Source organism: Aphelocoma coerulescens, chromosome 6 (genome assembly GCF_041296385.1).
Source record: "Aphelocoma coerulescens isolate FSJ_1873_10779 chromosome 6, UR_Acoe_1.0, whole genome shotgun sequence".
Taxonomy (NCBI): Eukaryota; Metazoa; Chordata; class Aves; order Passeriformes; family Corvidae; genus Aphelocoma; species Aphelocoma coerulescens.
The window spans coordinates 37,059,714-37,072,592 of NC_091020.1; the positions used below are offsets into that span (position 1 = coordinate 37,059,714).

The window sequence follows — 12,879 nt, forward strand, 5'->3', positions numbered from 1 at the left end:
AAGGTGAAGTGCTCGGTCCTGCCCATGAGTGACAACAACCCCATGGAGTGCTCCAGGCTGGGGGAGGAATGACAGGAAGGTGCCCGGCAGGAAAGGACCAGGGGGATGCTGGTCGAGAGTGGCTGAACTATGAGCCCAGGTGGTGAAGAACACCAATGGCACCTGGCTTGTATCAGCCATGGTGTGGCCCCATGCCCAGGGTGGTGACCATTCCACTTTACTGGGCACTGGTGAGGCTGCAGCTTGAATCCTGAAGTCAGTTTGGGACCTTTCACTGTAAGATGTACATTGAGGGACTAGAGTGTGTCCAGAGAAGGGAATGGAGCTGGGGAAGGGTCTGGAGCACAAGTCTCATGAGGAGCAGCTGAGGTAGCTGTGGGGGTTCAGCCTGAAGAAAAGGGGGCTCGAGGGGGGACCTTATTGCTCTCTACAACTCCCTGACAGGAGGATGCAGCCAGGTGGGAGTCTGGCTCTGTTCCCCAGGAACCAGTGATAGGATGAGAGGAAATGACCTCAAGAAGTGCCAAGGGAGGTTTAGTTTGGATATTAGGAAAAATGTCTTCACAGAAAGGGTGGTCAGGCATTGGAACAGGCACAGACTGCTCACAGCAGTGGTAGAGTCCCTGGAGGGATCTAAAACACCCGGCAGAGCCCGTGGCAGCTCGCAGTGCTCTTCCTGGCTGTGTAGATGTGACACTTAGGGGTGGATTAGGGCCACGATGGTTGCAGATTGGGCACGTGCAGGATTGGTGGAGTTGATGGTGTTAGGCTTATGGTTGGACTCAATGATCTTAAAGGCGTTTTCCAGCCTAAATGTGTGCAGTTCACACTTACTGTGTGCCATTCTGGCGCCATAACATAAGGAAGGTACTGAGCTATTGGAGAGCATCCAAAAGAGGGCTACAAAGATGGTGAAGGGTCTCCAGGGGAAGCCATACGAAGAGCTGCTGAGGGCACTTGGCTTGTTCAGTCTGGAGGAGACTGAGGGAAGACCTCGTCGCACTCTGCAGCTTCTTCCCGAGGGGCAGCGGAGGGGCAGGCAATGATCTCTGCTCTCTCTGACCAGTGACAGGACCTGAGGAAAATGCTGGAGCTGTGTCAAAGGAGGTTTAGGCTGGATATCAGGAAAAGGTTTTTCCCCTAGAGGTTGGTTGGCCACTGGAACAGGCTCCCCGGGGCAGTGGTCATGGCCCCAAGGCTGACAGAGCTTAAGGCACTTTTGGACAAGTGGCGTGATGGTTGGGGCTGTCCTACGCAGGGCCAGGAGCTGGATTTGATGATCCCTGTGGGTCTTCTACAGCCCAGGATATTCTATAGTTCTAAATTATCCTGATTCTGTTAATTTAGAAGTGAATTCAAATGGGATGTGGGAGGTAAGCAGAGAGCAAAGCCAGCACTCTTGTACTTGTGAAGATGTTTGGGCTGCAGTGGAGAAAAGAAAGGATGTAAACGGCCTGAGAAACTAAAGTCACTCTAAGAAGATTGGCTGACTGGATTTCATGTACTATCTGCACTAGACTGCAAACATGTGAGAGCGAGGAGAATCCAGGTTAAGGGCGGCCGCTGTGGGAGATGGCTCAGCAGCCTGTTCTGTGGGTAGGGCTGTCTGGACTAGTCTGGAGCTAGACAAAAAACAGTTGTTAATGCTGTAACTTGCAAAGGCCAGGATTTTGTGCTGCAACGTGGAGTGGAATTACATCATCTGCCGGGACAGCCGGGGGGGGGAGGGGGGGGAGAGGAGCGCGTGCGGGGGTGGTGAGGCGGCCGCCGGTGACGTGACGTGTTTGGTGCCGCCGCGGTCGCGGATTGGCTGCGGCCGAGGTCGCTCCGGGCGGGGATTGGCTGCGGCGGATCAACGGAGGCCGCGGCGGCGGGAGCACGGTGCGTCGGTTCCCCGGTTCCGCGCGCGTGCTGCTCTACGGGACCGCGGCAGGTGCGGAGGGCGCGGGGGTTCGCGGCGCTCGGGCGGGGGTACCACAGCCCCGGGGAGACCCGCGCGGCCCCTCGGCTACCCCTCCGCAGGGAGGCCGCCGAGGGCCCGGCCCTGCCGCCGGTGCTGCTGCTGTACAGCCCCTCTTGTGCTGCAGAAATGATTTATAGACTGGGTCTGACAAAATGGAGTAACACCAAGCTCCTGCAGGTACTGCCCTGTAAGGCGCTCGGGCACTCGGAAAGGTTCCGAAGCCAGGACAAGGTGCTGCTCCGCCGCGCCAGGCAGTACTGCCGTGACCGCACTGTGAGTGCTGGGATGCGTTCATGAGAGAAAGGAATCGCATGGTGCTTGGTGCTTTGAATTGCCTCTTCTCTGTGCGTATACCATCTGCAGAACCCGGGTGAACCTATATGCGACCTGCTCTAAAGACCATTTATTTGAAGTCTTCCTTTTATTTTAGTCAGTTCTTCTGAACTGGCTTCCCTCTGGGAAGGTTTCTAGGGTTGAAGTTTGCACAAAGAGCTGCAGATCGATTTTTTTTTCCCTTGCAAAAGTTTCAGTTGGTAAGGTAATGAAGCGGTTTAAATAGTAAAAGCTTCTGAATGTTACTGAGGACTTAAAATTTGTGTTGTGGTAAAGACTTGCTTCGTAGAAATTGTGTGCATTTCCTTTGAACTTGATTTATCTCTGCTTCTGTGCTTAAGTGTTTTGCAAAATAGTTCTGTCGATCAGAGTTTGATTTCCAGATTTTTTCACTTGTGGAATGTCCTAACAGTCTGAGGTATTTGCCTTTATATCTGTGAAAACAGTTTATTTAGTTTAATTTAATCAACTCACTGCAAATAATTGTGGACATGCTATGGCTTTGCAGCCAATAGACTGAAAAAAGTGTTATAGACTGTTGGTGTTCAAGGCACAAGTTTTAGGGTTTGAGATCGCTGATTGCTTTGGAAGCTAACTTAAGTCTCTTTACACTGATCTGGAACAGCGTCTAAATGTACAGTGCTACTTCACAGCTGTTTTTAAGGTAATAAATACATGAAAACTGGGTGATGGTATTGCTTTCTATGAGCAGTAATACAAGGATAACTTTCATTAAAGAGATAATAGGAAAAGGATATTTTTAAAGTTCGTATTTGGAGAGTAGGTTGGAAGAATTAGGTTTTTCTAGCAGTGACAAAAAAAGTTTTTAAGCTGATGCTAGGAGAAGTACCTGAATAATGCATTTTGCTTTTTATTTATTGCTTCCTCCAAGTAAGGCAGGAAAGTTGTACTTTTTTTTTTAATCTTATTTTTAATTATATACCTTTTTAAATTTGTTTGTCACTGAATATCAGAACCATTCCAGCTATGGAAGTGGTGGAGATGCGAGTGGAATGGAAAATGAGGATTGAAATTACCTTTAAATCCTAGAGTGAGAGGAGGGAAAGGAGTTTGATTAGCCTGAAAGAAAGCCTGTAGTTTACATCATACCGTAAACTGTGCTCTGTCTGTGCTTTCTTGGCAGCATCCATTTCCATTTCACATATTGATACCTGCTGCTGCTTTAAACTCTGTTTTCTTGTTAACTTGCCTTTTCTCACAAGCTAGTTTCAAAAATGTGCTATTTTTTCTAATCTTTTTCCTTCAAAAGATTCACACTGTCTGACTTCTCACTCTTCATCATTTGCCTTCTTTTAGCAAAGTTGTGTATGGCAAAGGGAAACAGGAGACAGTCTTCCAGACGCACAAGCTTGCTCTTAGTTGCAAGCAGCCTGTAGTGAGAACATGAAGTGATTCTCCAGCCGGTCAGTAGGAGCAGCCAAGGAGATGGCACAGCTTGATCTGGCCAGTGTGGGTCTGTATTCTGTTACAGTGAAGCACTAGGTGAAGGTTATTACTATAGCAGGAGTTTAAGGCCTGACAGGAGAGGTAACAGGAAGTGTCTGGAGGTGAAACTTCCGGTAGAGTGCCTGTTTCTGTCCCTTAAGCGGCGCAGCCGAAAGGGAATGGGCAGTTCCACTCAGGATATTTGTGGTGGCAGGGGTTCTGGATAAAGGACCTGGTGTTTGCCAGCTCATATCAGGAGCTGCTGGATTTTGAGCATCTCTCTGAGGCACAGCTAAGACCCTCTTGAGAAGACAGTGTCTGACTGTAGAGGTCAAGGGGAGCTTCAAGGTGGAGGGCTGAAACATGAGCAGTGGGAATTGTGCAACCCTGGAGGCAGGTGCATGAGGTGCCTGGTAAGGGTTCAGAGGGGTAATGTCCACTTAGTACCGTTCCCCAGCTTCTTTAAGCTTACCATGTTATGAGAAGAAAACTTTGACTGCTTGCTTAGTTGCATGATCTGCTCAGAGTCCTTTGTCTGCCTCATCCTGGCAGTGGCCAGTATTGCCATTTCAGATGAAATACAGAACTGGAGGGACATTGCAGATTAATATTATTAAAATGCCATGCAGTGTAAGCTTTACTAGACTAAACAGGAGAAACATTATGTGCTGGTGGCTGCCTTGTCTAATGTAGAGGTGTATATTTAAGGATTATAATGAGCGATAATAATACACTGATGCAGGGAAATGAGGCCCCTTCAAGTATTCAGGTACACGTATACCAGAACTGTCAGTGCTGTACATGTCCTGGTATTTGTCATAGCAGTCTTCCAGTGCAGTTACTGTAAGATCTCCTTGTCCTCTTTTCAGTGCTTTCTCTGTACCATAGTTTGTGCGGTTTTGTTTGCTTTATTTCAATGGTGCAGGGAAATGGATCGAAAGCAAGTAAAGGAAGCAAAGTTTTGTAAAAGGGGAAGGAGTTTTTGTGGTTTAAGTACTGTCTGGGAGAACTGGATTCTTTTTAATCTCGTTTGTTTCCTTGGAGAGACTATATGCATTACTTCTACTAGACCTGTCACAGGAAATGGCTAATTGTGTATCCCTTGTTTGCTGTGTACTTGCTCTAGTGAATTTTAGAGTTAGAAGAATCCTGAGTGTTTACAGGTTCAGTCAAGGGAAACTAATGCCATGTCCTTGGAAATTTGTGTTCTTACTTGTAATCATGGATAAGGTAGTGCTCAGGGAAAAGTGAATGAGCATATTTCCTATATTGAATAGGGCTGAGATTCATTGGAAGTATAGTAGATGCTCTGTTGTGGGGTGTACAGAGAAGTCTGGATGATACAACCTCTCTCTCTCAAGTTTTTTTTCTTCCAGGCTTCTCCGTGAACAAAATTATGACTTTTATCCATTATAGGTACATTCGCTAATAGTGTTTTCTCTTCTCAGGGAGCCATGTTTTATTCTTTAATAAAGATCTGGCAGCAGGTAGGGGAGAGGGGCCTTCAGTTCTTCTATATCATAGTCTCTGTGCAAATTCTGCAGAGTGGAGAGTGGGCACAAAGAAATTTTATTAAGATGGTATGGGACAAAGAGGAGTTGGACTGGGGGAGTGGGCGAGGAGAGAAATATAGATGGAAAGTAATTGATATTTAACCAGTTTTCCCCCTTCCCCCCCTTCGTTTTAACTTGCAGATATCCTTGATTTGCAGAAGGCATCTCAAAATGTTTTGTCGAGCTGCTCTGAGCCCTCTAGTCCGTTCCCCTGGATGGTGCTTTGTGTTACCGCCACATGCCATCGCAGCCATTTCCCGTTTATGTATGTATGAGAGAAAGCACACATTTCTAAAATGTTGGTCAGTATGTGTCTGGGCATGCCTATGCTCTTTGCTATGTTGAAAGGAAAATCATCTCATTAACATAATTCAAAACTTACAACCTCTGAAGTGAACTGCAGTTGAAGCTCTACTTTCTCAGTGTTACGTTCTCCCTTAACTCAGTAATATTCAGCTGGATGTCTGTGTTTTTCATTCTGACATGCATTTCGAGGAAAAAAAATCAGTTATGAAAGTACTTGTGATGTAAAAGTTCTTTATTTCAATCTCATACATTCCTGGAAAACAAGATCTGATTGTGTCTGCTCCCCCATCTGCATTTTCAGATGTCCTGAGTAAAGCATAGAGCAAAATTCAAATTTACTTGGATTAGATTCAAGTGGAAAGATGCATGCAGGAAACCTGAGTGTAAATACATAGGTGCTCTGTAAATAGTTCTTCCCCGAAAACCTAACTTAACCACTCAATGTCTGCTTGATTAGTGGCCTGAAATAGAAAAGGCAAGGATAGATAAACTCTATTAAGAGAGTAACTGTTTACCATTGCATGCAAGATTAATTTCCCACTAGTCTGTGTGTTATCAGTTCTCTTTTATTAATGATTATATGAATTAGATGTTAAAATCTTGAAAATTCTAAACTTGTTCTTTATGAGCTACAGCTCTGTTGACTTCTGTATTTGTAATATTTCTAAATATTCCTCATTTTCTGAAGTCAGTAATTTTCATAGTGCTAACTATGAGAAGTTTGTTCCCAAGTATTGACGGTATCCAGCAGTGGAGCAACTCTTGCCACTTACATCAGTTGTGATCTAAAGCTGGAGTGATCATATATCACAGGGATTTTTTTTCTGTTCTCCACTGTTTTCTGTTTTTTCTTCACGTTTTTTTTCTCTTCTGTTCAGCTCGTGTATTTTGAAATTCTGCTTCTTTAGTCCTGAGAAGCAAGCCTTGTGCAGGCTACATAGAAGGATCTGCGGTGCCAAATACTTAAGTGTGTTTCATATGTTTCCTTTTCTTTATTAAGGAAGTGAAACTGTTGACAGGTATGGGATATAAAAACTGGAATGCCTTTAAACCTACTTGTCCAAAACCTGGACTGGATGGCTATGTCAGTTCCTCTGTGATTGCATGTGCAGCAAGTTAATGGGCTTGCATTTCCAGAAATTTTTTGCATGTGTAACGTGGGAGCTGATTTCACATCTCAGTCCCATGTAAAATAACTAAAAAAGATACATTTATGCAGCCATAGAGGAAGATTAATGATTAGGACTTCAGTGGAGATGAATTGAATTCTCTGCTTGTTCTAGAACTGTTGTCTTTTCCCTTATTTTTCTGAAAAAATAAATGGTTTCTTTTCAGATACTGGTTATTTCTCAACAGCTACCTTCTTGGAACTTTCTAAACCCTGAAGCCAAGAGAACTGGAAATGAACTCCTTTCTGGTCATACTGTGTAGGTTAGGCAAATACTAAAGAGTAGTACTAAACAGTAATGGGTAAGGCTGGAAATAACAGTCAAATTGTACTCCTTTGTCTGGTCTTTCCTATGTATTGTAGACCTTATTTACATTCACAGGTATTCCCTTGTGAAAATTGGGGTAAATGAAACTCCTCTCTAAATTCCATTTTCTGTTTTTGTATGTGGGACATGTTAGTGCAGCCTTCATTTATGACTAGTCATTTAAGCTTCTTCTGTGTGTATAATGAACAAAAGATTTATTTAATTAAAACATTGTTAAATTACAAGTTTTTCTTCTATGTAGCACAATGTTCATTCCTGTCTATCTCCAGTAACACCAAGAATAGGCACTTTAACTTATAAATGAATCTATTTTGTATTATAGAGCACCAAAATTAGAGATACTGAACATATGAAATAAAATCAGGTAACTCTGACCGTGGCATAGAATTCAGTTTACTGGGTTGTAAAGAAGCCTCTGCATCTTCAGATGATACATTGGCTGGGATTGACTAGAATAGAATAGTTAGTTGTAAGACTCTTAGAGTGGTCACCTAGTCCCACAGCTTGATGCTTCGGGACTGCCCAAAGCTAAAGCACATTGTGGACGTTGTCCAAATGCCTCCTGAACATTGACAGGCTTGGAGCACAAGCACATCTTCAGGACGCCTGTTGCAGGGCTTGAACACCACCATGCGATGTTGAGCTCATATGTCCGTCTTCTCCCTTCAATTCTCCCTAGCTGAGCAGTGTGCAAAAATACCTGGCTTAGAGATGTTGTAAAAGCTGTTTCTTTTCTAACAGTCAAGCTTTCTGTGCTACTTTAGACAGGAAAACTCTCTTAACTGTATCTAATGAGGCAAGGCAAAGGAGATTGTTTCCAAAACTAGTCCTTGATATGTGAGCTATATAGGCTCTTTCACAGTGTCTTTCAGTTTGGTCTTCTAGATTCCCAGAGTCAGAGCTCTGTGATGCATGGGATATTGCCTTCTATATGTTAGGTATGGTTAGTGCTGCTCAGATATTCCTGTTTCTCAGTTTGTTTTGGTGAATTGAAAGCTAGCTTCTCGTTCCCAGTCACTGAGATGTGTGTATTGTGAAGGGTTAAAAGTCTGAATGAAACACTTACAACTGCTTTTTCTTTTCTTTTTTTCTTTATCCGCAGATGTCCCTTGCCATAACCAAAGATTAAGGAATGAATCCATTCGTTGTTGGAGCAACATTCCATTTATCACCGTGCCACTCAGCCGTGCACATGGAAAATCATTTGCACACCGCAGTGAGCTGAAGCATGCAAAGCGGATTGTAGTAAAGCTGGGTAGTGCTGTTGTTACTCGAGGGGATGAGTGTGGCTTGGCCCTTGGGAGGCTGGCTTCTATTGTAGAGCAGGTAATTCTGTGACTGACCATTTGTGTTAACTTCAGGTACTCAGTGATTGTTGGATGCTACAGAAGACTGTAGTAAACCATCATAAAGTACTGACAGTTCTTTAAAACAATGTGTTAGCCTTTCCCCTTTGAACCCCCATACTGTAGTACTATGAACCATGTAACTCAGTAAATTGTTTTTGAAGGTGTGGTGGGTCGATTGTGACCATCAGCTAGCTAAGCATCCACACAGATTTTTGTTTGCTCCCCTCACCTCTGCCCCACCAGCAGTGGGATTGGGAAGAAAATGAGAAGAGCAAAAGTAAGAAAACTCATGGGTTGAAATAAAGACAGTTTAAGAAGTGAAGGAGAGGGGAAAAGAAATCAGTGATGGCACTCAGTACCTCACACAGGCAGACTGACGCCGCCCCGCTAGTCCTTGAGTGGTGGCCACCTTGGAAGACAATCTCCTGTGTTTTGCTATTCTGTAACTCTAATTTTATTACTGTGCATGACATTATATGGTGTAAGAAGTCCCTTTGGCTAGTTTAAGGTCAGCTGTCTCAAACGTGTCCTCTTTGAACTTTGTGCCCAGCTGCTAGCCTACCTGCTGGGAAGTGGAACAAGGAAAGCCTTGATGGCTGTGCAAGTGCTGCTCAGCATGGGGGAAAGATAAGGCTTTGATGCTGTGCAGGCACCATTTAGCAATAGGCAAAACATTGGAATATTATCAAAACTGTTTTAGAGCTGAAATCCAAAACACAGTATCGTACAGACCCCTATAAAGAAAGCTAACTTCACCTTGACCAAACCCAGTATAGAGGGAGAGATTTGCACAGTGAGGTTTTTATGCAATAAGTAAGACATGGCTGGGGCATTAGTTGTCTCTAATGGGAAGGTGGCACTAAAGTATGTGAACTCTGCAAAACAAGTAAGTCAACCCTTTGTTCTTGATCAAGCATTTGCAGACTTGTTCCAGAGAAAAGCCTGAAACTTCATTACTTGTAGGAAAAACTGATGGGATCAATTCATGTAGTTCTTTAAAATGAAAGGGCTATCTTGGTGAGCACTGGGCGTGTCCTTTCTGGGAAATAAAGTTAACGTAATGTATTAAATTCATGTAAGACATTTAGCTTTGAGGCTTTGAAAGCAACCTGGCCAGATACATGTAAGGAGGAAGTAATTGAAAGCTTTACTATTGAGAGTTGGCCTCTTCACTTCCAGAATTCAAAGTTACTGTATAATGGTAGCTTTGGGAATAGATGGATTCAAGCATGTTTTTGTCACAAAAGCTGTTATTGTGAAAAGATGGTTTATCAGAAGTTATAGATTGCATGTAGTCCTTGGCACAGCTCCCAAGTGGCTAGGAAGGTGTGCAGAAGTATCTTGAAGGCTGATTGCCTTGCTTTGCACATCCATAGAGAAATCAAAACGCTTGTGTCAGCAGGAGTTGGTGGGCATAAGGTTATAGTAGCCAGAACTGTCTTGCTCAAACTTGATAATATGCCAGGCCCTATTTCTTATTTCCTGTATTTACAGGTCTCAATGCTGCAGAATCAGGGACGAGAGATGATGATTGTCACCAGTGGGGCTGTAGCTTTTGGAAAGCAGCGGTTGCGTCATGAGATCTTGCTTTCTCAGAGTGTGAGGCAAGCACTTCATTCAGGCCAGAGTCAGCTAAAAGATATGGTGAGAGGCTGGTGGCACTCCTGCTTTTCCTTGAGTGTTGTGTACTACCTGTTCAAGTCACTGCCTGACAGCTGCTCTTTGTCTTTGTAGGCTATTCCAGTCTTGGAGGCCCGAGCCTGTGCAGCAGCTGGGCAGAGTGGACTGATGGCTCTGTATGAGGCCATGTTTACACAGTACAGCATCTGTGCAGCTCAAGTAAGGTGTTCCTTCTTTCCTAGACTGACTTGCTACTTTTGGAGCTTATTATTGTCACGTAAATGGTAGCTTATACAAGAGTGCCTTGTTAAATATTTCTGACATGGAGTTATCTATCGTCAAGATAAAATGAATATACTTTTTCTTATTGGAGTTCAGGTGTGTCCTGCTCTTTTGTAGTGGGGAGGGTCTGTTAAGATCTCTTCGCAAAAGCTAAAGTTGGTGGTCCAAAGTGAGGGTTTAAAAACCACAAGTGACTAAACTGCGACACATTTTGTAAAGCTGACGGAAGTGCGTATCCACACTTTAGAACTTGCTGTCCGTCTGCACTTTCCAACTTGCAGGTGATGATATCCCTGGCCTGGGTCTTATACCAAAGGCTGCAACTGTATCAGTTGAACTACTCTTAAACAGGCTTTGCTTATCTTAGATACTCTGAAAATACAGAATTGCTTTAACTGTAAGGCCTTATTTGTTTAGACACTTTTCACAAATTTAGGAGCCTAGTATGAAGTCTTCTTACTGTAATATGGTAGAGCTGGTATGGCCAAATTGTTTATCATATAGCTAAAAATCACTATAGGTCATGCTGGATTGTAATCTCATTCAAATCTGTAGACAACTATCATTCCTTTGATATAAAAGATATAAATTTGCCCGTGCCAAAAAACTTAGCATAGACATTGATTCCAAGTGCTATTGTAACATTTGAGTGGTGTAGTTGTTTGCTTAGTTCTCAAATGTTCAATGACAGAGTAAGAACAACAACAAAAGTCTCTCCAGAGCAGACATTGAGGGTTCTTTTTGTCTTAAAACACCAAAAGAAAGGGATGCTATCTGCATGCAGGAGGCAAGATTGTTTCAGAAGAACAGGTGAGTTCTAGTGAGCAGAAGAAAAGTCTTGATATAAAGCATCCCTTCTGCTTGCTACAAGTAGGAACATTAAAGTGGGAGGAAAAACTGGAAAGGCAACATCTTGAGCAATTTATTGAATTGTCTAGGGTCTTAGTAGTTATCATCAGCATCTGTGTTCTGATTACAATCTTTTTTTCCAAGTTCATTCTTGGAGGGTGTGACCTATCACCTTGAGATAGCCTATTACAGGCTTCAGTGGAATAAACCTGATAATGTTGTGGAAAGAATATTTGTGGCTTGTATTCTATATCTTTTAAATGTGGCTTTTGTTTCTTTAGTGACCCAAAAAGCATGACTGCTGTGTTATGACATGTTAGTACATAAGTTTATATAATGTTCTCATAGGAAAGGTGGTAGGCCAAGTAATTTCTTTCTTCCTTTTAGATTTTAGTCACCAATCTGGATTTCCATGATGAACAGAAGCGTCGCAACTTAAATGGAACATTACATGAGCTTTTAAGGATGAATATTGTCCCTATAATTAACACTAATGATGCAGTTGTTCCACCTCCAGAGCCAAACAGTGATCTGCAGGGGGTAAATGTGGGTAAAGTATTGCAAGGGGGTGGGGGGTCCTGCTTGCAGAGGGTACAGTGCTGATGTGTACTTGACTAACGCCATAACCAGGGACCTCTGAAGTCTACAGTAGAGAAACTAAGATACAGAATTAGTATGTGGACAGGGTGTACTGGAAGACTATGTTGACTTGTCTGTATTTGGCATGATACGGTGTTGCAGGGTGTAACCAGGGCAAATATTGTCTGCTTTACTGAAAGCAAGCACGCCTCTGCAGGTTATCTAAGCCAGCAGGCCTTCTTAAAACAGTGTCAGTTAATCTGGGCATTAAGGTGGAGAATGCAGGTATTGCTCACCCAGCTGGTTATTTGGATACCACTTTACTAAAGTGTATGTATTTCCACACAAAGATCACCTTTGAAGTTTCCAGTGGGTGTGGAAAAAGTAGCTCAGAAGGATTTGTTAGTGCTGAGGTAGATTGTTTTTTTGTGTTGGCACCACATATTTCTTAGTTCCTCACACTATTCACTGCTTCTGTTACGCATGTGTATTGCAGGTTATTAGTGTGAAGGATAACGACAGTCTGGCAGCGCGACTGGCTGTGGAAATGAAAACTGACCTCTTGATTGTCCTTTCAGATGTAGAAGGTTTGTGAGTAATTTCTTTAATTTCTGGTTTTAGTGAAGCACATCAGATTGTCAAACCAACCTCTTTTCCTGTTTTACTGATCTCTTCAGTTCATCTCTTTTACAAGGACAATTGCAATGTACTACAATAACTTCTTAAGGCCTATACCCAATGTTGACGCTGTGGCATTAGCCAAAGACTGTCTGACACACTGTTGAATCTGGGTAGGTGAGAATGCATGTGAACCTGAGACCTATTCCAGAACCCAGAATACCACGTGTACTGTGGTACTTCTGCTAGCTTCTGAGAGTTGTATGATAGTCAGGAGTAGTATGCAGGATAAAAGCTATGTGTCTTGAATCAGGAGTATAAACCAAATACTGTTCTACAATAGTTTGTTTCTTCTGGCAGCAAGTTCTGTCAGTGAATTATCGGTGTGTTGCAAGTCCTGGTCATTGTTTTCCAGATATCTGGGTCTTGCTAGCTTTTTCTGTCTCCCTTACTTTTGGCTCACACTGCTCTAGTCTTCTGAGCTG

At 43.2% G+C, this 12,879-nt stretch overlaps 1 protein-coding gene across 7 annotated transcripts in view; it reads left to right on the plus strand.

The window, feature by feature from the left end:
- ALDH18A1 (aldehyde dehydrogenase 18 family member A1) overlaps nt 1-12,879 on the plus strand; it is a 35,839-nt gene that overhangs the window by 5,284 nt on the left and 17,676 nt on the right. For 2 of the 7 annotated variants that reach the window (XM_069020337.1, XM_069020340.1), the window contains 6 exons: nt 5,437-5,560; nt 8,200-8,423; nt 9,941-10,090; nt 10,181-10,285; nt 11,585-11,743; nt 12,273-12,363. In XM_069020337.1, the coding sequence (XP_068876438.1) occupies nt 5,467-5,560; nt 8,200-8,423; nt 9,941-10,090; nt 10,181-10,285; nt 11,585-11,743; nt 12,273-12,363 (823 nt within the window). In that variant the 5' untranslated portion in view covers nt 5,437-5,466. Of the gene's footprint in view, nt 1-1,861; nt 1,934-2,140; nt 2,237-2,288; nt 2,308-5,436; nt 5,561-8,199; nt 8,424-9,940; nt 10,091-10,180; nt 10,286-11,584; nt 11,744-12,272; nt 12,364-12,879 lie in introns of those variants that run through there. The other 5 variants (XM_069020338.1, XM_069020339.1, XM_069020341.1 and 2 more) reach the window with 5 other exon arrangements.